This window comes from Peromyscus leucopus, chromosome X (assembly GCF_004664715.2).
Source record: "Peromyscus leucopus breed LL Stock chromosome X, UCI_PerLeu_2.1, whole genome shotgun sequence".
Lineage (NCBI taxonomy): Eukaryota > Metazoa > Chordata > Mammalia > Rodentia > Cricetidae > Peromyscus > Peromyscus leucopus.
The window spans coordinates 20,691,195-20,715,657 of record NC_051083.1 but is presented as its reverse complement, the minus strand read 5'-3'; the positions used below and the strand labels follow the sequence as shown (position 1 = coordinate 20,715,657).

The 24,463-nt window shown below is 42.3% G+C and overlaps 1 protein-coding gene across 1 annotated transcript in view; it reads left to right on the top strand.

Annotated features, from left to right (window-relative positions):
• Positions 1 to 18,690: 18,690 nt before the first annotated feature.
• Gnl3l (G protein nucleolar 3 like) overlaps positions 18,691 to 24,463 on the top strand; it is a 32,212-nt gene continuing 26,439 nt past the window's right edge. Inside the window, exons 1-2 of the mRNA XM_028883466.2 lie at positions 18,691 to 18,797; positions 20,857 to 20,926. Coding sequence (XP_028739299.1) covers positions 20,908 to 20,926 — 19 coding nt within the window. The 5' untranslated portion in view covers positions 18,691 to 18,797; positions 20,857 to 20,907. The remainder of the gene's footprint in view (positions 18,798 to 20,856; positions 20,927 to 24,463) is intronic.

Below are 24,463 nucleotides of genomic sequence, written 5' to 3'. Positions count from 1 at the left end.
TCTTGCTGCTCTCAAAGAGGAGCTGGGTTCAGTTCCCAGCACCCACATGGTGGCTCACAACCATTCTTAACTCCAGTTCCAAAGGATCTGATAACCTCTACTGGCCTCAGTGGGCACCCGGCATGCATATGGCACACATACATACATGCAGGTATAACACCCATCTGCATAAAACAAAAATAAATAAGTCTTTAAACATTCAATAAAAGAGAAATATATGGTTTCTTCCTTTAAAAATTTTATTATTTAAAAAACTTGCAAATAAAACACCAAACAATCAGACCCAAAGTCTATACATCTCAGTGAATTTATATACAGTTAGAATAGGCATTTGGAGGGGGCTGGAGAGATAGATCAGAGGTTAAGAGCACTGGCTGCTCTTCCAAAGGATCCAGATTCAATTCCCAACACCCACATGGCAGCTCACAACCATCTGTATCTCCACCAGTTCCAGGGCTTCTGACACCCTAAAAGAGACATACATGCAGGCAAAACACAATGCACATAAAATAAAAAAGAATGACACAGAAACTATGAAAATATTATTAAAAAAGGATAGGCATTTGGAATAGAAGCTGTGGAGCTTCTCATTAAAATGTATACTTCCGGCCGGGCGGTGGTGGCGCACGCCTTTAATCCCAGCACTCGGGAGGCAGAGGCAGGTGATTCTCTGTGAGTTCGAGGCCAGCCTGGATTACCAAGTGAGTTCCAGGAAAAGGCGCAAAGCTACACAGAGAAACCCTGTCTCGAAAAACCAAAAAAAAAAAAAAAAAAAAAAGTATACTTCCAGTATCAACTGTATTTTACACACTAATCTACTACTAAAACAACAAAAAAAAAATCACAACAGAATTAGAACTAGAAAAACAGCCAGGCAGTGGTAGCACACACCTTTAATGCCAGCACTTGGGAGGCAGGGGCAGGTGGATCTCTGAGGTATAATAAGTTCGAGTCCAGCCTGGTCTACAGAGCTCCATGACAGCCAGGGCTACATAGTGAAACCCTGTTTAAAAAAAACAAAAACAAAAAAACCCCAAAAACAAAAACTACAACAACAAACTAGAGAAACAGTTAGCTTTATAGTATCTTTCATAACACTGTCTGTTACCTGCATTCAGGTCTTCCTCATACCCTAATTAGCTATTCTTGTTCTCTTTCATGTTATATTGTACCCACATGTACATTTGCTTACACACAGACACATAACACACTATTGGCTAAATTCCACATGAGAGAGAACATGTAGTTGTTTTTTTTTTCTGAGTGTGTAACCTCACTTAAAATTATACATTTTAAGTCCATCCATTTTCCTGCAAATTTAAAAAAATTTCTGAGACAGAGTTTCTCTGTGTAGTCCTGGCTGTCCTGGAACTTACTCTGTAGATCATAGTGGCCTCAAATGCACAGAGATCCACCTGCCCCTGCTTTCTGAGTGCTGGAATTAAAGGCATGCACCACCGCTGTCCAGCTTTTCCTACAAATCTTTAAATTTCATTTTTTTTAGACCTGAGCAGTCATAGTCCATCTTTTTTTTTTTAATTTTATTTATTTTTATTTTATGTGCATTGGTGTTCTGACTGCATGGATGTCTGTGTGAAGGTGTCAGATCTTGGAGTTAGAGACAGTTATTAGCTTCCATGTGGGTGCTGGGAACTGAACCTGGGTCCTCTGGAAGGGCAGTCAGTGTTCTTAACCACTGAGCCATCTCTCCGGCCCCCATAGTCCATCTTATACATATACCAAGTTCCCATTATCCATTCATTTGTTGGTGGACAAGTAGGTTGATTTCAATTCTTTGCTAAGTGAATAAAGCAGCAATAATATGAGGGTGCAAATATCTCTATGATAAGGGTAAGGAGTCCTCTGAGTATGCATCTCCAGTGAAATAGCTGTGGGCTATGTTATAGTCTGTATTGGTTACTCTGATCTCGAATTTCAGGATTCAAGCAATCCTGTCTTAGCCACCACATTAGCTGGGACTACATATATGTATCACCTCTCTCTCTCTCTCTCTCTCTCTCTCTATATATATATATATATATATATATATATATACATATATATATATATATATATATATATATATATATACTTCCTTGATATAATGCTTTCTCTCTATATAGAGATAAATAGATTGTGCAAATCCTACACTTTATTTAATCAGGAAATACCAAACAACACTCATGTTAAAAATTACAAACAACATTCACCAGTGGTGCATGCCTTTAATCCCAGCACTCGGGAGGCAGAACCAGGTGGATCTCTGTGAGTTCGAGGCCAGCCTGGATGGACTACAGAGTGAGTTCTAGGAAAGCCTGGACAGTTGCACAGAGAAACCCTGTCTTGAAAAAAATCACAAACAAGGTAAAGTGATCTACTTTCTCCACTATAATTTACCAATTTACCATTTGATTGAAGACAGCAATCATTGCAATTAAAAAAGAGACATCAGAAGCCAGGCATGGTGACTTACACCTGTAATCCCAGTACTTGGGGGTCTGGGACAGACCATGAGTTCAAAACTAACATGGACTACACAACTTCAGGTTAGTATGTATGGCAGATTGAGACCATGCCTCAAAAACATAAACAAGAATGTATGTGGTGTGTGACTCAAACTTGTAATCTCAGAGCTGATGGGAGGCTGATGCAGGAAAATAGCCAGGAGTTTGACGCGAGTCCTGGCTACATGGTGAGTTCCAAGATAGCCTGGGCTATAGAATAAGACTGTATCTCAAGAAACAAAAGTAGGGGCTGGAGAGACGGCTCAGTAGTTAAGAACACTGGCTAATCTTCCATAGGACCCGGGTTCAATTCCCAGCACCCACATGGCAGCTCACAACTGTCTTTAACTCCAGTTCCAGGGGATCTGACACCCTCATGCCAATGCACATGAAATAAAATTTAATAAATGATAAAAAGGAAACAAAAGTAGGGGCTGAAGAGATGAGTCAGTGGTTAAAAGCATTTGTTGCTCCTATAGAGGACCTTGGTTTGATTCCCTGAACTGATGTCAGGGTCCTCAGGTTCCTCACCACCATCTGTAATTCTAGCGCCAGGGAATTCATGCCTCTGGCATCTGCAGGACCTGCAACCATGTGCATGTAATCACATGCACCTGAGTGCACACACACACACACACTAAAAAATAGTAAAAATAAATATTAAAAAGAACCAAAAATGAACAAGAAAGAAGAAAAATAAAAACTTAAAATTGGAATACAGGAAGTAAAGCTATCACTGTTTATAGATGATAAGATTATATGGGCAGAAAATATGACCAATCAATAGACTATTAAAATCAGAAAACTCAGTAAGGTATTATGATAAAAAAAATTTATGGCCGGGTGGTGGCGCCACCGCCACCGGCACACGCCTTTAATCCCAGCACTCGGGAGGCAGAGGCAGGCGGATCTCTGTGAGTTCGAGGCCAGCCTGGAAAGACGCATTAAGCAAAAAAAAAAAAAAGATTATGTAAATCAGTTATGAGATATATAGAAGAGAAGGCTCCATTTATTATGACACTAGAAAGATAAAATACCTAGAAACAACTTTAAAAAGAAATGCCCCAAACCTTTATGAGAAACATTGATTTAACACCTCAGAGAAACAAACAGAAAGGTGTCTTAGAGAGGAAGACTCATAATTATACAAATGCCAAATGAATTTTTCTTTTCTTTTTGTTATTACAATTACATCATTTCTCTCCTTCAAACCCTCCTTTCAAGGAGTTGTGGGGGGGGCTTGTGATCAAAACAGATAGTGTGAAAAAAACTTTCAGTTAAAAAATGTAAAAAACTCATCTTTATCCTTGGATTAATTGTCTTCTCTCCCTTTTTTCTGTTGAGGTTGTTGGCTTTTCTTTTGTTTCTAGAACCTTGTTAAATACCTGGAAAGAAAATACTTGTCAGTGATGACAGCTGTCAGTTTTGGTTTTGGTTTGGTTTTTGAGGCAGGGTTTTGTGCACTCAGGCTGGCCTGGAACTTGCTATGTAGCTAAGGATGACTTTGAACTCCTGATGCTCTTACTTCCACCTCCCAAATGCTGTGTTTACTGGTGCCCATATTTTTTGGTTGCCATTTTTTTTTACTTTGCTAATGGCTGTTTGCAATCACATTTCTTAAGATTTAAAAAAAAAGATTTATTTATTTATGTATGTATATGAGTGCTCTAAATGTTTGTCCGCACACCATAACAGGGCATAAGTTTCCATTATAGATGGTTGTGAGCCACCATGTGGTTGCTGGGAGTTGAACTCAGGACCTCTGGAGAAGCAGCCACTGTTATTAACTGCTGAGCCATCTCTCCAGCCCAAGATTTGTTTTTTAATTTTCCTTTATGAGTGTTATTGTATGTGTACTATGTGCATGCCTGGTGCACAGAGAGGTTAGAAGAAGACATAGGATCCCCTGTAACTGGTGTTATGAAAGGTTGTGAGCCACCATATGGGTGCTGGGAATTGAACCCTGGTCCTGTGCAAGAGCAACATATGCTCTAAACTATGAGCCATCTCTCTAGCCCCAGATTTATTTGTATTTTCAAGTGTGTGTGTGTGTGTGTGTGTGTGTGTGTGTGTGTGTGTGTGTGTGCCTATAAGTGAAGATGTCTTAGGAGGGCAAAGGTACCAGATTCTCCCTTGAGTTGGTGTTACAGGCAGTTGTTGTGACCTCCCAAAATTTGGTCCTCTGCAAAAGCAACAGACATGCTTAACCACTGAGCAATCTCCAATCAGCTTTTTGTATCTATTGAAGTGATTTAGTTTATTCTTCCTTATCTGTTTTTCTTTTCTACTGCTACTTATTTTATTCAATTAGTTTAATAGGAATCTTACCATATAGCCCAAAAGTAGTTTTGAGCTCCTTGGATCAAGGATCTTCCTGTGTCAGCCTCTTGAATATCTCACACTACAGCTGTGTGTCACAGTAGGTTTTCTTTTACGGGCTCTAGATTTTTTTCATTTGTTTGTTTGTTTGTTTATTTATTTATTTATTTATTTATGTCAAATGCTGTTTATTGAAGGAGGGAAGACGTCTTAAATACAGGCTTACAGCACAATGGGAGAACCCCGGAGGGCAGAAGTTCGCTACCAATGTTTTACAATCTTGCATCTAAGCTGTTAATGCCCATTATGCAAGATACACAGACAAGGAACTTCCATTAAGCATTCAGGAGGGTGGAACCCGGCAGGGAATTAGCATAGGGAGGATATCAAGTTCAAGGTCAGCAAGCAAGGCAACAGTTACCCAAAATGGGGGCCAGGGCCCTACAGGTCCCCCTTTTACTAAAAAATGAGCTTCTGACTTGGGTTGTGTGGGACATCAGCAGGTCACCTTACCTGTCATGGAGACGCCTGCCCAGGCCACACAGGTGCTCTGTCTTAGGTTGGTGAGCGCCCCCCAAGAATTACCTGTCTCTGAATACTCATTATCATACAGGCTCAATGGTGTGTGAGCTGCAGAGTTAACTGCTGCCAAAGATCTCAAAGTGGCGCTGAGCTTGCAATCTGTGTGTTCAACACAGAAAAGACCAACAGAGGTCCTATCCCACCCATAGCCAGTAGGCTAAAGGCAACTGGGGCTCTAGATTTTGATTCATATATTTTATGATATATTGTATATTTGTATTTTTAATTATGTGCATATGTGCACATGAGTGCAGGTGTGCCATGTTTATTAATTTTTTTCTTTTTTTTTTTCTGAGACAGGATTTCTCTGTGTAGTTCTGGCTGTCCTGGGACTTGCTCTGTAGACCAGGCTGGCCTTGAACTCACAGAGGTCCTCCTGCCTCTGCCTCATTAAAGTTGTGTGCCACCACCACCTGGTCCTTTGCCTACCTCTTGCCATTCCTTTCCTTTCTCCAGTAGCCACTTGTGGTGGTTTGAATGAGAATGTCCCACATAGGCTCATATATATTAACACTTGTTCCCCACTTAGAATTGTTAGGGATTGATTAGGAGTATGGTATTGTTGAAGGAGATGAGTCACAGGCAGTGGGATTTGAGGTTTTCAAAAGGCCACACCATTTCCCGTTAGCTCTTTATGCCTTATGCTTGTGGATCAGACATAAGCTCTCTAGGGTCATGCCTGCTTGCCTGCTGGCCTGCTCTCCACCATGATGGTCATGGACTCACTTTCTGAAACTGTAACCCCTAATAAATACTTTCTTTTATAAGTTGCTTTGGTCATGGTGTTTTATCAAGCAATTGAAAAGTAACTAAGATACCCCCTCTTCTGCTTTCATGAATGACCCCCATTTTTATCTACTTATGTATTCACAATGCTTGGTAATACCCTCCCACACTGACTGAGTTTAGTCATGTGATTTGCCATACCAATGGAAGAGTAGTAGCAAACTTGATATAAAAAGAAATTTAAAAAAGCTGTTTGATATTTTCTTTTCTCTTTTGGACATTAGCCAAAGCCATGAGAATATACCCAGGCTAGCCCACTAGGGAGTTGTAGAACTAAGTGTAGACATCCCAGTTTATGTTTTCTACAAGATCCAACCTCTAGCACACTCAATGGAGTGCAGACATGAGTTAGCCCAGTTGAGATGAACAAGAGCCTGACCCAAAACATAGAAACTTCTCACTGACACACAGATTCTAAGTTTGGGTACATAAACATTCATTTCAGTACAGGCTGGTCTTGAATTAGGAGATTCACCTGCTTCTGCCTCCCAAGTGCTAGGATTATTGGTGTGTCCCACCACTGCATGGCTCTTCCTTTCATTTTTTAAGGTTTACTTTTAATTATGTGTATTTGAATGGGTCTGTGTTTGGGGGTATGTGCACGTCAGTGCTGGGATCTGCAGAGGCTAGAGGCATTGGATCCCCTGGGGTTAGAGTTACAGGCAGTTGTTGAGACAACTCATATGGGTGCTGGAAATTGAAGTCTGGTCTTCTGCAATAACTGTATGCACAGCCAAGGATAAACAAACTGTCTCAAAAAACAAACAAAAACCAAAAAAGAAAACAGTGACAACAAAAAGGTGTATACCATCATGCCCAGCTCCATAGTGATTTTCATATAAACCAGTGGCTGGACTAATTTTTTTTATCTGGAACTGAGGACCAAACCCAGGGCCTTGCACTTGCTAGGCAAGTGCTCTACCACTGAGCTAAATCCCCAACTCCTGGACTAATTTATAAAGAGAAAAATGTTAAAGTCTAATAAAGAATAGAGTTAGGTAAAGGTGTATTGAACAGTCCATAGTCATTGTTCTTGGATGGAGTGAGTTGTTACAATGATGCCAACTATTTTTTTTGGGGTGTGTGTGTGTGTGTGTGTGTGTGTGTGTGTGTGTGTGTGTGTACCAGAGGCCAACATCAGGAGACTTCCTCTATTCCTCCCCACCTTATTTTCTGAGACAGGGTCTTCCACTGAATCTGGAGCTCCCAGATTCAGCTAGACTAGCTGGCCAGTGAGCTCCAGGGGGGCTACAGACACACCTAGCTTTGAAATGGGTGCTAGAGATCCAGATTCTGGTCTTTATACTTACACAGCAACCAACTGAGTCGTTTCTCCAGCCTTCAATCCTCTTAAAATAATTCATAAATTCAAGCCAGGCGGTGGTGGCGCACACCTTTAATCCCAGCACTCAGGAGGCAGAGCCAGGCAGATCTCTGTGAGTTCAAGGCCAGCCTGGTCTACAGAGTGAGATCCAGAAAGGCACAAAGCTACACAGAGAAACACTGTCTTGAAAAAACAAACAACAACAAAAAATAATAATTCATAAATTCAGCAAAACTTCCCTAAAATCCCAATTGAATTTTTGAAATTTATGGGGTAACATATAAAATAATTTTAAAAGAAGACTAAAGGGAAGGAACTGCTCTATCAGACACTAAGTTATATTACAAAACATTAAAATCAAAGTGACATTAATGTAGCAACATAGATCTCTATATGTGTGTCATGGTATATACATGTATACATAGACACACATATATATGTATACATATACACACATATGTAAGTATGTATATATGAATGATAAAAGTGGCATGGGAAGTTAATGATAAAAAAGAAGGAACTGTTTTGCATTTGATGGCAGGAAATCTGGTTCATTACATGAAAAGAAAGAAAACTGCATCCCTTGTAACTAGAGTTTTCCTGCCTTGTCCACAGTCAGGACAAATCTCTCTTACCAGCCAGTCCCACAGCTGCTCAGACCCAACCAAGTAAACACAGAGGCTTATATTGCTTACAAACTGTATGGCTGTGGCAGGCTTCTTGCTAACTCTTCTTATAGCTTAAATTAATCCATTTCCATAAATCTATACCTTGCCACGTGGCCTATGGCTTACAAGCATCTTCACATGCTGCTTGTCATGGCGGTGGCTGGCAGTGACTCCTTCCGCCTTCCTGTTCTTTCTTTTCTTCTCTGTTAGTCCCGCCTATACTTCTTGCCTAGCCACTGGCCAATCCGTGGGGGTTTTTTTGTTTGTTTTTTTTTTTTGTTTTTTTCGAGACAGGGTTTCTTTGTGTAGCTTTGCGCCTTTTCTGGAACTCACTTGGTAGACCAGGCTGGCCTTGAACTCACAGAGATCCGCCTGCCTCTGCCTCCCGAGTGCTGGGATTAAAGGCGTGTGCCACCACCGCCAAGCTCCAATCAGTGTTTTATTTATTGACCAATCAGAGCAATTTGACATACAGACTATCCCATAGCAATCCTACTCATAAGAGTGGATTCTAGCTTAAGGGAAGTTCCTTGTCTGTGTATCCTGCATAATGGGCGTTAACAGCTTAGATGCAAGATTGTAAAACATCGGTAGCGAACTTCTGCCCTCCAGGGTTTTCCCATTGTGCTGTAAACCTGTATTTAAGACCTCTTCCCTCCTTCAATAAACAGCATTCGGCATTAAAAAAAAAAAAGGCCTGGAGAGGTGGCTCAGAGGTTATGAGCACAGACTCCTCTTCCAGAGGTCCTGAGTTCAATTCCCAGCAACCACATGGTGACTCACAACCATCTGTAATGAGATCTGGCACCCTCTTCTGACCTGTTGTCATACAGGCTATATACAAAATAAACAAATCTTAAAAAAAAAAAGTGGATTCTAACATACCAGGCGTGGAGGCACAGGCTTTTAATCCCACATTTGGGAGGCAGAGGCAGGCAGATCTCTGTGAGTTCCAGGCCCCTCCGGTCTACCTAATGAATTTCAGGATAGACACAGAGAGAGCTACACAGTGAGACCTTGTCTCAAAACAAAAATGTGGAACCCACATAGATAGAAATATAAATTTAACCATCAAAACCATATTAACAGAAAAAAAGGGAGAATACCTTTGCAACCTACAAGGGAACTACTTTAAAAATAAAATTTCCAAGCCGGGCGGTGGTGGCGCATGCCTTTAATCCCAGCACTTGGGAGGCAGAGCCAGGCGGATCTCTGTGAGTTCGAGGCCAGCCTGGGCTACCAAGTGAGTCCCAGGAAAGGCGCAAAGCTACACAGAGAAACGCTGTCTCGAAAAACCAAAAAAAATAAAATAAAATAAAATAAAATAAAATAAAATAAAATAAAATAAAATAAAATTTCCAAACTAAATCTGCAAAGAAAATGCAGTGAAGGCTTACTGCAGTTGCCAACAGCAGTTAGATGCAGAGGATATTCTCTATGTTCTCCTATGTTCTATCTTGCTGAAAATATTTAATCTTAATATAATCTCATAGAACAAGAAGATAAATCTAGAACTTGGGACATTCTACAAAACAAGTAGACTGGACTCTTCAAAACTATCAATATATTCAAAACAAGAACTGGGCATGGTGACACACATCTGTAATTCCAAAAGTTAAGGGTTGAGGCAGAAGAATCAGGAGTTCAAACTGGGTGGTGGTGGTGGTGGTGGTGGTGGTGGTGGTGGTGGTGGTGGTGGTGGTGGTGGTGCACACCTTTAATCCCAGTACTTGGGAGGCAGAGGCAGGCGGATCTCTCTGTGTTTGAGGCCAGCACCGTCTACAGAGTAAGTTCCAGGACTGCCAGGATTACACAGAGAAATTCTGTCTCAAAAAACAAAGACAAACAAACAACAAAAAACTCCTACAAAAATCCTACCAACCAACCAACCAACCAACCAAACCAGGTTAAATGTAATACATACATCTTGATGAGATACTGGGATCAAAAAATGAAGTAGTTTTAAAATATTATTTAAAAATATTTTGAGGATAATTGTGTAATTTGAGACCATGACATGCATATATTTGTATACTGAAGATCTATTCATGAATTAGATATATATGTTAATCTGCATTAACTTTTTTTTTTTAGCCACATTGGGAATGGAATCCAGGGCCTTGCTAGGCAAATATTCTGCCACTGAGCTACAATCCCAGCCCTGGACCATATTTAACTGCATTATTTAAGTACTGGGGTTATCTGTAGTATGAGGGATTGAATTCTGAGCCTTACACATGCTAGTCAAGTGCTCTCTCATGGAGCTATATTATCAGCCTGCTTTTGGACTTTTTAAAAATTGAGACAGGGTCTCATTCAGTTGCCCAGGCTGGTCTTGAACTCACTCTGTATCTCACACTGCAGGACTAAGGGTGAGGTTAGCTCAGTGGTAAAATGCTTGTTTTTCTTTCTTTATTCTATGTGTTTTTCACATCATGTGTCTTGATCCCATTCATTCCCATCCTTTCAGATATACCCTCCGCCCCTGTAACCCCCTCCCCTAATAAAACAAAATTCAAGAAAAAAAGGAAGAAAATAATATGAGAAAAATTTTAAAAAGGAAGGAATTAAAAATCTAGTCATGGAAGATGCAGTGAGCCCCAACAAGTCACACCATATACCCCTTTATCCATACATCTCTACTTGGAAGTGTTCATTGCAAAGAGTCTGGTCTGAGTCTCTGGTCTCCCCTACACGTTCGATGCTGGGTCCCCACTAGGACTCTTCCTGAACATCCCACTGCTGCCCTGTGTTGTGGAGATCCTGCAGCTTTGGGTCTGTGGGTCAGGTCCCTTCACGTGCTCCAGCAGATCATAGATGGGATGGATGTTGGGGCAGGCCAAGTCACAACCCTGGGTCTGGGCCTGGGCAGCTGTAGGGTTGGTCTGCCAGGTGGGAAATGGGCACAGCTCTCCCACGCTCACAACTTCAGGGTTGGCTCGTCCATACCTGCACTAACAGTTTTGGCTCTATTGTGTTGTCCTGGTCAGGTGTGCAGGGCTTGCTCCCCTGAATGTTGCAGCTGGTGGGGGTCAGGGGTAGCTCTCCTGTTCTTTTAGATAATTTTTTTAAAAAATTTTCTTTAAAATTTTTTATGTGTATTGATGTTTTGCCTGCATATATGTCGGCGTGAAGGTGTCAGATCTTGGAGTTACAAACAGTTGTGAGCTGCCATGTGGGTGCTGGGAATTGAACTCAGGACCTCTGGAAGAGCAGTCAGTGCTCTTAACCGCTGAGCCATCTCTCCAGCCCAGCTCTCCTGTTCTTATGACCACAGGGCAAGCTCTCCTATCTGCTCCAAGTGTTGATGGGGGGCAGGTAGAATGCTTGTAAACATGCATTAGTCTAAATTCAAACCTGGTACTAAAAAATAGTACAAGGGGCTGGAGATTTAGCTCACCATTTAAGAGTACTGGTAACTTTTTAGAGGACTGGGTTTCAATTTCTAGCAGTCACAAGGTGGCTTACAACTGAATAACTCCAGTTCCAGGGGATCCGACCCCTTCTTCTGGCCTCTCTGGGCACCAGGCACACACATAGTGTACAGACATATATTAAGGCAAAACTCCTTTTAAAAAAAGAAAAAAGAAAAAAGAAAAGCAGCCAGGTGTGATGGTGCACGTATTTAATCTTAGCACTCAGGAGGCAGAGGCAGGTGGATCTTTGTAAGTTTGAGGCCAGCCTGGCTACACAGTGATTTGCAGGACAGTCAGGGCTGCATAGAAAAACTCTGTCTCAAAAGAAAAAGAAAGAAAGAAAGAAAGAAAGAAAGAAAGAAAGAAAGAAAGAAAGAAAGAAAGAAAGAAAGAAAGAAAGAAAGAAAGAAAGAAGGAAAGAAAGAAAGAAAGAAAGGCAAAACACCTATACACATAAAATAAATAAAATTAAAAATACTGGTAATTAAAGTGGCTTATAGGTGTTGCAGCTGGGTAGAGCTGTTTAATTGCTTCCCGCCCTTGGCAGCTTGTATAGTATTTTCTAGAAGCATGGACGCTAGACCATAGGAAAGAGGCTTTCAGGTTAGACCCATCTCAAATCATCTGAGTGTGTCCTAAGTGTACAGTGCCTTCAGCAATAGGGGCTTACTCTCAAGCTCTGAGAGGCAACCAAGAGCTACATCAACAATCTATATTGTTTTCAGAGTCACTTGGACTACCCTGGCCAATCATTTGAAAGGAGGTTTCCAGTGCCTGGTACTGGGGTTTTGTTAGTCTACGGTTTTTGTGGGGAGCATTGTCAGCTTAGGTGGCTTACCTTCCTTTAGGATATAATAAATACCATCATATATACAGTATATAATTTTAGGTAAATATAAACTAATGACTCTCGGATGCTGTATCAAGTAACCTTGGTGTTGTCCATGGTCCTTCCTCTTCTGCACTGACTGTCCTCTTCCCTTCCCAGCTGCAGCCCATTCCCCTTCTTCCTTTCCTCCCTTTGTCTCACCTGTCTCCCCTGCTGGTCCCCTCCCAAGCCCCGCCCCAGCCCCCACCTATGGTCCTTTTATACCTTCTTGGTTTCCGTGCTTACTCCATACTCCATGTTGTATACATCTGAGGCTTTCGAGCTAGGAACCACAGGTGGGAGGAAAAACAGGGCATCTGTCCAGGCCTATGCCATTTCATGCAATGCAAGCTTTTCTACACCTGTCCATTTACTTGAACATTTCATGAGTTCATTCTTCTTTACAGCTGAATAGCATTACACTGCATGTATGTATCACACTTACCAGCATGGCAAGACATGCATAAGTGGCACTCAAATGTTGTTAGTACTCAACAGGAGGAAAATCATGCCTGGTATTGGAAACGTACCCAGCCTCCCAGGATAGTGAGGTCAAGGAATGTAGAAAAGAATCTACTACTGTTACCTTGCTAGACCACCATAATTCCTTACTATATCCTAAATTCTCTCTCTCTCTCTGTCTCTCTCTGTCTCTCTCTCTCTCTCATTTTTTTTGAGACAGGGTTTCTCTGTGTAATTTTGGTTCCTGTCCTGGATCTCGATCTGCAGCCCAGGCTGGCTTTGAACTCACAGAGATTAGCCTGGCCCTGCCTTCTGAGTGCTGGGATTAAAGGCATGCAGGCATGTCTAGTCACCGCTGCCCATCAAAGAAGCCTCTCTACAGAAAATGGAGACCATCATAGCAAACTACAACTGGACACAGTGCAGAGATCACTGGATTGTGGGGAACCTAGCCCCAGTGGATACACAATTCCAGCATCCATGGTTCAAGGAACGTGACAGAAGAGGGGCAGAGAGTTTGTGAGAGCCAGAGGACCAAGAAGTCTGCTGTGAGACAGTCTCTCCTAGAAAGGGCTGCATAAACAATGGGAATATCAGTGGACATGTTAGCATGGAAGGGGGGAAATTTCTCAGGGTTCACTCATAGACAAAGAACTACAGACAACTAATAACTGCTGGGAGATGACTTAGTCTCTCCCAGGGATGAGGCCTCTCACTGACCGGCTGTCTACTGAAACCACATACACACAACCAATAAAAAATGGACTCAGCTGGCTACATTTAGATATACAGACACACAAAAATGTTTGTAACAATAATTATCAAAGAAAAAGAGGCTCTCAACTTGAAAGTGGGGGACAGTTTTGAGGTAAGGTGGCTAAGAGGGGCTGGAGGGAGGAAGTGAGGGGGAAACGTGGTATAATTCTATTTCAATAAAAACATTAAAATAAGCTGGGCAGTGGTCGCACACGCCTTTGATCCTGGCACTTTGATCCCAGTGGAGGCAGAGGCAGGTGGATCTCGGTGAGTTTGAGGCCAGCCTGGTCTACAAAGTGACAGCCACAGTTGTTACATAGAGAAACCCTGTCCTGAAACTCCCCCTCCCAAAAAAATATTAAAATAAAATAATAAACTTAAATAGTACAAGTTGTAAAAGGATATGTGAAACATGAGGACTTTTTTTTTGAGACAAGGTCTCACTGCAGCACAGGCTGGTCTGGAACTCACTATATGTCAAGCCTTAATCTCATGGCAATCTTCATGACTCAATGTATAAATCTCATGGCAATCTTCATGACTCAATGTATAATTTTAAAAAATTTAGGGGTTGGGGATTTAGCTCAGTGGTAGAGCACTTGCCTAGCAAGCACAAGGCCCTGAGTTCGATCCTCAGTTCTGGAAAAAAAAAAGAAAGAAAAAAAATCTAGAAAACATTACAACATGTATATTGCTTATATATCTCACATATATAAAATAAGCAATATACACACACATACATACATACACACACATATGGAGATCTACAAGCAATATCTTTAAAGGAGAACCACCAACCAGGCATAGTACCATCTAGCTGCAATCCCAGCACTCAAAAGGCCGAGGTAGGGGTGATCAAAGCAAGAGGCCAGCCTGGGCAACATAACGTGTGCTGGCTAGTTCATGTCAACTTGGCATAAGATGAAGTCAGCTATCTATGAGGAGGGAACCTCAATTAAGAAAATGTCTCGGGCTGGAGAGATGGCTCAGTGGTTAAGGGCACTGACTGCTCTTCCAGAGGACCTGGCTTGGATTCCCAGCACCTGCATGGCAGCTCACACCTATCTGTAACTCCAGTTCCAGAGGATCTGACACTCATGGCAAAATACCAATGTACATAAAATAGAAATAATTAAAAAGAAAAGAAAATGCCTCAAGTCAGGTGTGGTGGCACATGTCTTTAACCCCAGCACTTGAGGCCTGCCTGGTTTACAGAGAGAATTCCAGGATAGAAAGGACTACTAAACCCTGTCTCACAAAACCCAAACCCAAAACAAAACAAACAAAAAAAGGGAAAGAAAAGAAAAAAGAAAAAGCCTCCTGAGGTCAGGCTGGAGGCAAGCCTCTAGGGCATTTTCTCAATTAGTGACTGATGGGGAAGGGCCCAGCCCATGGTAGTGATACTATCCCTGGGCTGCTGGTCCTGGGTTCTATAAGAAAGCATGCTGAGCAAGCCATAGGAAGTAGCTTCCCTCCATGGCCTCTGCATCTGCTCCTGCCTCCAGGTTCCTGCCCTGTCTTAATTCTGTCCTGATTTTCCTCAGTCTTGTGATATAGAAGTATAAGCCAAATAAACCCATTCCTCCCCTAACTTGCTTTTGGTCATGGTGTTTCATCACAGCAATAGGAACTCTAACCAAGACATAGTGAGACCCTGTTTCAAAAAAAAAAAAAAAATCAGGTTGGGCGGTGGTGGCGCACGCCTTTAATCCCAGCACTTGGGAGGCAGAGGCAGGAGGATCTCTTTGAGTTTGAGGTCAGCCTGGGCTACCAAGTGAGTTCCAGGACAGCCAGGGCTACACAGAGAAATCCTGTCTTGAAACAAACAAACAAACAAAAAATCAGGAGAGAACAAACAAATACAGGATGTTGATTACCTCTAGAAATACATAGGAGGTTTCATTTTTTGTCTAATATTTTATCTTCTAAACTGGATAGTAAATATGTGGGTGTTTGCTATACATTTTCAATGGTTTGTGGGCCTGACATAAATTATTCATATTTTTATTTATAATTTTAAAGTCAAAGATATACAACAAAATATTAATAATAGTTAAATTTATATTAGCAGTAGCTTATTAGGGTTTTTTGTTTTTTGTTTTTTTTAGGGGGGAAGCTTTCAAGACAGAGTTTCTCTGTGTAGACTTGGCTGTCCTGGAACTCACTCTGTAGACCAGGCTGGCCTCGAACTCACATTGATTCACCTGCCTCTGAGTGCTGGGATTAAGGGCATGTGCCACCAACTGCCTGGTTAGTTAGGCTTGGCTGTGATAAAACACTATGACCAAAACTAACGTGTTATCTGAAAGGATTTATTTCAGTTTACACTTTCGGGTAACTGTCCATCACTGAGGGAAGTCAGGGCAGGAACTCAAATAGGGTAAGGAACCTGGAGGCAGCTGCTGAAGCAGAGACCATGGAGGAGCGAGTGCTGCTTACTGGCTTGCTCACCATGGTGTGCTTGCTCAGCCTGCTTTCTTATTATCCCCATCCCAGGAACCCTTGCACCACCTGTCCAGGGTGACACCACCCACAATGGGCTGGGCTCTCCCACACCAATCACTAATTAAGAAATTTGCCCCCCTCCACACACCTACAGGCCAATCTTCTGGAGGCATTTCCTCAACTGTGGTTCCCTCTTCTCAGATGACTCCAGCTTGTGTCAGGTTGATAAAAATCCCAACCCAACCAACCAATCAACCAAACTCCCAGAAAAAATAAAACTACCAGCCTAGACAAATAACTTTCTAATTCTGACCAGCATCAGAGTCATTGGGCTGGCTTATTAAAATATTAGTAATGGGGCCCCATGGTCAGAATTTTAGTTAAGAAAATTAGGTTTGACTCACGAATTTGCATTGCCAACAAATTCCAGAATGGTCATGTCTTCTGGTAGTCCAAGCACCACATTTTGAGACTACTAATGGAAAAAATAAGATTATTTTCAAATTTTATCCTCCTTACATTTCTGTGTTTTTCATGTACCCGAGAAGCATGCATTACATTACAGGTTTTGTTGTATCCTAAACTCACTTTCATCTAGACTCCGCACTTTCATGTTCTTCCTGGAGATAACCATTGAAGATCCAGGACTGAACTGGAGATGGGAACTGGAGATGTAGTTCAGATGCTAGCATGCTTGCCCAGCATGCAAGAGGCAATGGGTTGGATCCACTGCAGGGCACAAATTTAAATCGGGTGTGCTGGTACATATTTATAATCTGATTCCTCCAGAAGTGCATGGAGAAGGAGTTCAAGGCCATCTTTGCTACACAGAAATTCTGAGGCCATACTGGACTACAAGATATTCTGTCTCAAAACCAAGAATTTCCTTTTTAAGACATTCTGGCTGTGCAAAGCAGGCTCTTCTTCAATTCCTGATCCTCCTGTCTTAGACTCTGTAGTCCTGAGGATTCCAGGTATTCACTAACATACCTGACACTTATTTTTCTCTTTATCCTGACCCATTTTTCCCAATGCTATCTACTAAATTGTTCAATCCCCATTTATTTGCAGTGCAGGTCTTAATTTCACTTAACAAATTTGCTTGAAGCCTGTATTGTACTGAGTGTCCTTGAGAGTTCAAAGACAAATTGTCCCTGCTCTGAGGAGTCCTCTCTCCCATGCTAATGAAGCCATCTTAAGTATAGTATAGGGACTGGAGAGATGGCTCAGTGATTAGGCGTGCTTCTTGCTCTTGCTGAGGTCCTGGGTTTGATTGCAAGCATTCATATGGTGGCTCACAACCATCAGCAACTCCAGTTTCAAGGGATCCAACGCTTTCTTATCTCTTCAGGCATCAGGCACTTATGTGGTGCACATACACACATAAAGGCAAACACTTGCACACATAAAATAAAACGAATCTATTAAAAACTTTAATAAAAAATTACTATAGTGTAGTATTGTGCTAAATCTCAGAGAGGTAAAGGCAAGGACTGCTATGATTCTTACTCAACTGGGAGCCAGGGAAAGTGTCATAAAAACAATTGCATAGAAACTCCATATAAGTGACAGGAGTTAGGCTTTAGAGAAATAGAACCTGCAAATGTTCTGATGACTTTGGGGGTTCGGAGAAATCTGGTCTAGGGTGAAAAGATAGCAGCGAATCCTATACTGTAAGAGGAAGGCGGGCAAAAGGGTTATTTTCAGCAGGGATGGGTTGAAAGGAAAGAAACACTCCTTCAGGGTGTGTCTTACCTAGCCCAACCCCACCCCTAAGGTTTAGGCTTGAGGAGGGAGAAAGGACTGGAATTAAATGACCAGGAAAGATGTAAATTAATAGCTACTTTTTTTTTTTTGAGGGACATCTCACTCCCCAGTCAAGTCAGGAGTCTCTTGAAATGTTTTTTAAAGACATCCTTACCTACCCTCGCTTTACAGATACGTTTAGTTTCTGCAGACATAGGAATCATACATGAGGGAGAGGAGAGAGTAAACCGGTGAATGAAAATCCCAAAATTTAGGTTCCTGCTCCGGGTGAGCTTTGCTATGTTTCAGGGTCCTATGAGACTGGAAGGCTGCTGAGAACAGCTAACTAACTCACTTCAGGTGGGAAATACTCGTCCAGACAGACACGTGATCCCGGCGGCCATTTTCTTGCACCGGGCCTGTCGCCATCGCCATCTTCCAGAAGGACAAACGATTGCCCCCCAACCCTCTTCTATCGCCGCCAGTGATTTCTTTGACGACTAAGACTGGAGATCATGTATCTTTTTTTTTTTTTTTTTTTTTGGTTTTTCGAGACTATGTATCTTTAACCCTAGCCAGGAGGTCGCACAAAAGAGTTCGTTTTACAAATAGCTTTTGAGGCCACACGAGTATATACACACACACACACACCCCGCCCTCACCATCGCCCCGCTGCCGCCCCCCCCTTTGCTATTTCTTTACCCGCGGGCAGCCAGGAGGCGGGGCCAGCGTGGGAGCCGGGGCGGGACTGCGCGGAAGCAGCAATTATCTCGAAACTCCGCCCCCACGCAGTACGCAAAAGAGGCGGAGCCAGTAGCTGGGCTGGGATCCGGAAGTCCGGGCGGAGCCTAGCCGCGCGGTCGTCGTTAGGCAGCGTTGTGCTTCTATAGCAGCTCTCGGAGGTCCCTGCCGGAAGTGTAGGTAAGAGACTACTCTTCTTTTTTCCCCCTCGTTTGCGCTCACCTAGCCAGCAGTGCAGTGAGGATCGTTTTTTTTAAAGGTGAAACCAGAGATGTACGCCATCCAAGAATAGAGAGGTGAACCGCTGGCTCGCTTCTGAGGTAGAAGGGCCCAGAAGAGGGATACGGATAGCTCCACGTGTGGAGATGCGCTGAACTGCATTCTGGCGGCCCCAGAGGGAGCCTACAGAGATGCACTCTGGGCCATATGCGTGATACAAAATGTCGGTTGCCTTCTGCCTTTCAGGATATTTGGCGTCATTTCGCTTTCCTGCCATTACTCTCTTGTAGACAGACGCCCCCTTCCATGTAGGAGCAGACCTATTACGTTTATATCGTATTACCTAATTTGTAGACAGGTGTCAACCCATCAAAATGGTGGCGGTGACATCGTCCCTGACGTATCAGCAAATAATTTCCAATACAAAGCTGAACAGTATAGACTTCTGGCTGATTAAGGCACGGATCTTCATCGACACCGTCATCTGAATATCAAAATGATTAGAGACACATGCCTATGGGCAGCCACACAGACTTATCCCCCGCCCCAGTGGAGATTCCTCACCGTGGAAAATCAGACGCCATACTTACCCCATAATGAATGGCTGTTTTACTGACTTTGTAAAGGCCCACCCCCAAACTGGCTCACAGTACATGGGAATAGACTTTAGTCCATTAAGAGGAGGTTATATCTGTCAAGGAGATCTCAGGGTGAGTGACTCAGATTTATTCTCCCTCCTTTTGAAGTAGACACAGACTGCACCCTCCAAATGATTAATAATCACCAAATTGACCAAGAGAGAGGCATCTGTGCACTAGAGATGCAGATCGTCCCCCCTCATTTAGCCTTGACAGCTAGTGATATCACTGATTACCCTACAATATAGGGCATTTGAACTCTCCTCCCCACCCCCCCAGAGCTAAGGACCGAACCCAGGACCTTGTGTCTACTACTGAGCTAAATCCCCAACCCCTAACTCTCTCCTTATCTAAAGTATAGGAGCTTAGATTTCTTCTCACCTAGGGTAAAATGAGAGATGCATACTTCCCAAGGTAGGAGCAGATTCATTGAGTTTATAATTGCATGGCCTTATGCCTTCCTATTTCTCAGCCATATAGAGAACCAGAGGCCCTATTCCCTTCACTACTAATATATACTGCTGACTTTAACCCACATGAAATGTACACACACCATTCCAGTCCACCACCTATGGAAGGATTCAGAATAGCCTCCATTAGGCAAAAGTGTGTGGACCCTCCTCATTCAAAGCTGCACAATTTCCTTCATGCTACCTCTTCATAGAAATAAGCATAGCAGCCTTGCTTCTTATTGACAGATGAGTAAAGAGAACTAGGCTCTTCCTTTTCCAACATTAAGAAGTGCCTGGATCAGTGCTCTCTCATGTAGCAGAGACACACACAGCCACTGTGTTGATTTCTTAAGTCAGTGACCCAAGAATAGAGGGACAAATGACTAATCCTTTCTATTGCCAGGGTACAGACCCCAGCTACATATGCAGGTGAGATTTGCCCCCCCCCCCCACAAGCCCCGAGATTTGGCATTGACTTCAACCTATGCAGACATAAGTAAGAATTCTAAGAACCTAATTCTAGGGTAGAATCCTGGGATTCTACCTTCCACATCTCTAAGGGTAGGTGACTCACAGAAGCCCCCTTTGAAAAAGCACACTATCAGTCCACTTCATGAAATAACAACTCATTTGCTCTTCTCCCCAGTGTGGAGGGGCTTAGCACTAGTCTTTTACCTACGATATGACACTACAAGTATTCATTCAATGTTTTGGAGGCATGGACTCCATCCAGGAAGAGAGATTCTGATCTACTCTCTTGGAGTGATACAATACTCCTTTCCTTGTGTTTACTCAGCCATATCAGGCCCTAGGTCCAATTGGTCCTTCCTGATTATGTTCTGTGATGTGCTATTTTGCCTTTAAGAGGCTTAAAAGGGAGTATTTGTGTGTCCTAGGTCTGTCTTAAAGTCGCTGCCTTTATTCCAACAGGAAGAAAGTGGCAGATTTGAACGTTTCTCTTTGCAAGCTTGTCTGATCATCATGATGAAGCTTAGACACAGTGAGTTTCCTCTACCACCCTCTCCCAGTCCTATACATTCAGTATTCATGTTATTTCACAACAACTTTGCTGTTTTTTTTTTGTTTTGAGGTTAGCCTTGAATTTGCTGTGTATCTGAGGCTAGTCTTGAACTCTTGATCCTCCTGCCTGAACCTCCCAAGTGCTGGATTTACAGGCATGCTCCACCACATGTGTTTTTTTTGTTTGTTTGTTTTTTAGACTAGCCTCAAGTTTTTTAAGTAGTTTATTGTGGCCTTAAACTCCCCTTTTATCCTGCATCAGCCTCTCAAGTATTGAGGCTGTAGGAATGTGTTGCTAGGCTTAGCTCACAACTTAAAAATTACTCAGTATGTCCCTGCTCTCTCAGTCCGAGTCTTTTACATATGGTACCTTTGTAATTCTCATAACTTCTTGTAAGGTAGTTAGTTCTTCCTTTCTCCCCATTCTCATTTCATAGATGAGAAAATGGAGGCTCAGCAAGGGGAAGTGGCTGAATCTGAGGTAAACAGCAGTAAATATTATATGATGCTGCATAATAGCCCCCAGCATATCTGTCTTTATAACTTACATCTTTCAGTTGATACCATAAGTTGTACTGGTTTTATGCTGGAGCCACATTGAGTTTCAATCTCACCTCTGTTTTTTTTTTTAATTAGCTGTGTAGCCTTGGCCAAGTCACTTAACTCCACTTTCCTTATTTACAACACAGAGGTCATTAATTATAATGTCTCCCTATTTGTATTGTTTTGGGGATTTTGTTTGTCTTGACATAGGGTCTTTCCAGGTAGCCTATGCTGGCTTTGTCATCTTTCTGCCTGACTCCATCCCTGAATTGCTGGCATTACTGTCATGAGGCACCACACCTGTCCAGAGGAATTTCTTTTTGAGTCAGTGCTCATGTAGACCAACCTGGCCTCAAACTCACTATGTAGTTGAGGATGACTTTGAACTTTTTCTTTTTTTTTTTCTAGACAGGGTTTTTCTGTGTAACAGCCCTGGCTGTCCTGGAACTTGATTTGTAGACCAAGCTGGCCTCCAACTCACAAAGATCCACCTGCCTCTGCCTTCTGAGTGCTGGGATGAAAGGTGTGCCACCACCCGGCTACCTTGAATTTCTAATGTTCCTGTTTCCATTTCCTTAGTTCTAGGGCTACCAGTTTATGAAACCATGCTCAGAATAGGATTAAAAACTATTTATTCATTTGTGTGGGTGGGTGTGTGTGTGTGGTGTGTGTGTGTGTGTGTGTGCGCGCGCGCGCGATTGCACGCTTGTATTGGCATGGCACATATGTGGAGGTCAGAGACAACTTGTGGGAGTCACTTCTCTCCCTCTGCTATGTGAGCCAACGGGATTGAGTTTAGGTTGTCAGGCTTGCTGACAAGCAGCCTTTTACCCACTGAACCATTTTGCTGGTTCCAGGGTAGTTTTTTGAGATTGTGTCTCACAGTATTTCTCATAATGGCCTCAAATGCTGGGCACAAGGCATCCTCTCATCCTAGTCTCCTGAGTATCTGGAATTATGAAGAATTAATGACTTTAAAGAGATGAAATGGTTAGAACAGTGCCTGGTACTTTGTAAGCACTTTTGTAAGTACAATCATTTCTCTGTTTCCATAGGAGACCATTTTTCAAGGTCTTTGGCAGATAAAAAAATCAGTGAATGTTCAATTCCCTCTGTAAAACAGCATGGCATTTGCATCTAGTCTACACATATCTTCCCCTGTGTTTTAAAACTTTTCAAGGTTACTTGTAATGATCTAATACAATGTAGATCATATGTAAATGGTTGTTAGACTTGTTTAGGAAATGATGACAAATAATATCCAGTACACATACAGTTCCTTAATCTAGTCTGTTTGTTCATATGCATGCCATGGTACATGTGTGAAGGTCAGAGGACATCTTTCAGGAGTGAGATCCTTCCATTATGTGGGCCCCAGGGATCGAATTCAACTCATCAAGCTTAGTGGCAAGTTCCTTTACCCACTGAGCCATCTTGCTGGCCTCTAGATGCAGTTATTGTTTCAGTTAATTGAGTCTGTGGATGTATCACCCATAGATATGCAGAGCCTTATAACTGTGTTATAAGTATTGGATTAAATATTTCATACAGGTGTAGTGGCATACACCTTTAATCCCAGCAGAGACAGACAGATCTCTGAGTTCTAGGCCAGCCTGGAACTTGAAAATCCATATATATATATATATATATATATATATATATATATATATATTTCATTCCCCAGTCTTATTGGTCATGGCCATGCATCCTTATAATCCTAGCACTCAGGAGACATAAGTAGAATTGTTGCAAGTTTAAGACCAGTCTTAACTGCATAGGAAATTCCAACCAGCATAGATTATATAGCAAGACCTTGTTTCAAACCACTCTGCCAACATTCAGACTCTATTGATCCTTGGAATTTAGCATTGCCTGATTTCTGAATATTAAATTTTTCTTAACTAAAACAGACCATGTGGACGAATTGCTGGTCTTTCAGCCTTCAAAAAGACACCTCCCCTTTTTTATGAGACAGGTTTTCTCTGTGTAGCCCTGACTGCTGGGATTAAAGGCATGCACCACCACTGTCCAACTTCATTTTTTATTCTCAGTGCTTCCATCGAGGTAGGGTTTCACTCTCTAGCCCAGGTAGCCCCAACTCACAATGTAAATAGCCTGGAACTTATAGCATCTCTCCTACATCTGCCTCCCAAGGGCTGAGATTACAGGCATGAGCCACCATACTCTGCTGGGGGAGTCTTATAGAGTATTTAGCTACATTTTCTGTGGTGCTGTGTATTAAAACCCAGGACCTTGTGTGTACTAGGTAAATGATCTATACCTGAACTTTACCCCCATGCAATTTTAGTTAATCAGTTTTGAATGGTCACTTAAAGGAGGTTGTGCTTTATAATTTAAAAACTTTACAGTGACCAAGCATAGTGATTCTTACCTCTAATCCCAGCATGCTGGAGACAGAAGCAGGATTTCTGCAAGTTTTAGACCAGTCTGAGTTGCATATTGAGATGCATCTCAAAAGAGAAAAAAAATCTAGCCTGGAGAGATGGCTTATTGGATAAAGTGCCTTCCATGTAAACATGAGGACTAGAGTTCGAACCCCAGGACCCACATAAAAGCTGGGCAGGCATGACAGCCTCTTGTTATCCCTGTACTCCAGAGGCAGAGATAGCAGTGTCCATGGGCAAGACAGCTAGGTAAGGCTACCCAAATCAGTGAGCTCTGGGTTCAATTGAGAGACCCTGAGAGAGCAATTGAAGAAGACATGTTGTGAACTTTGGGCCTCAACAGCCACATGTGCTTCCATACCTACATGTGCCCCACACATGCAAACACACATGTGCAGCACATGCATCACATCCACACCCACATGCAAGATAAAAAAGCAAACTGTTAGCTGGATGTAGAGATTAATATCTATAATCCCACCACTTGGGATGCTGAAACAGGACTGCTGTGAGTCTGAGGCCAGCCTGGTATAACAGTGAGACCCTATCTCAAAAACTCAAAAAAGTCC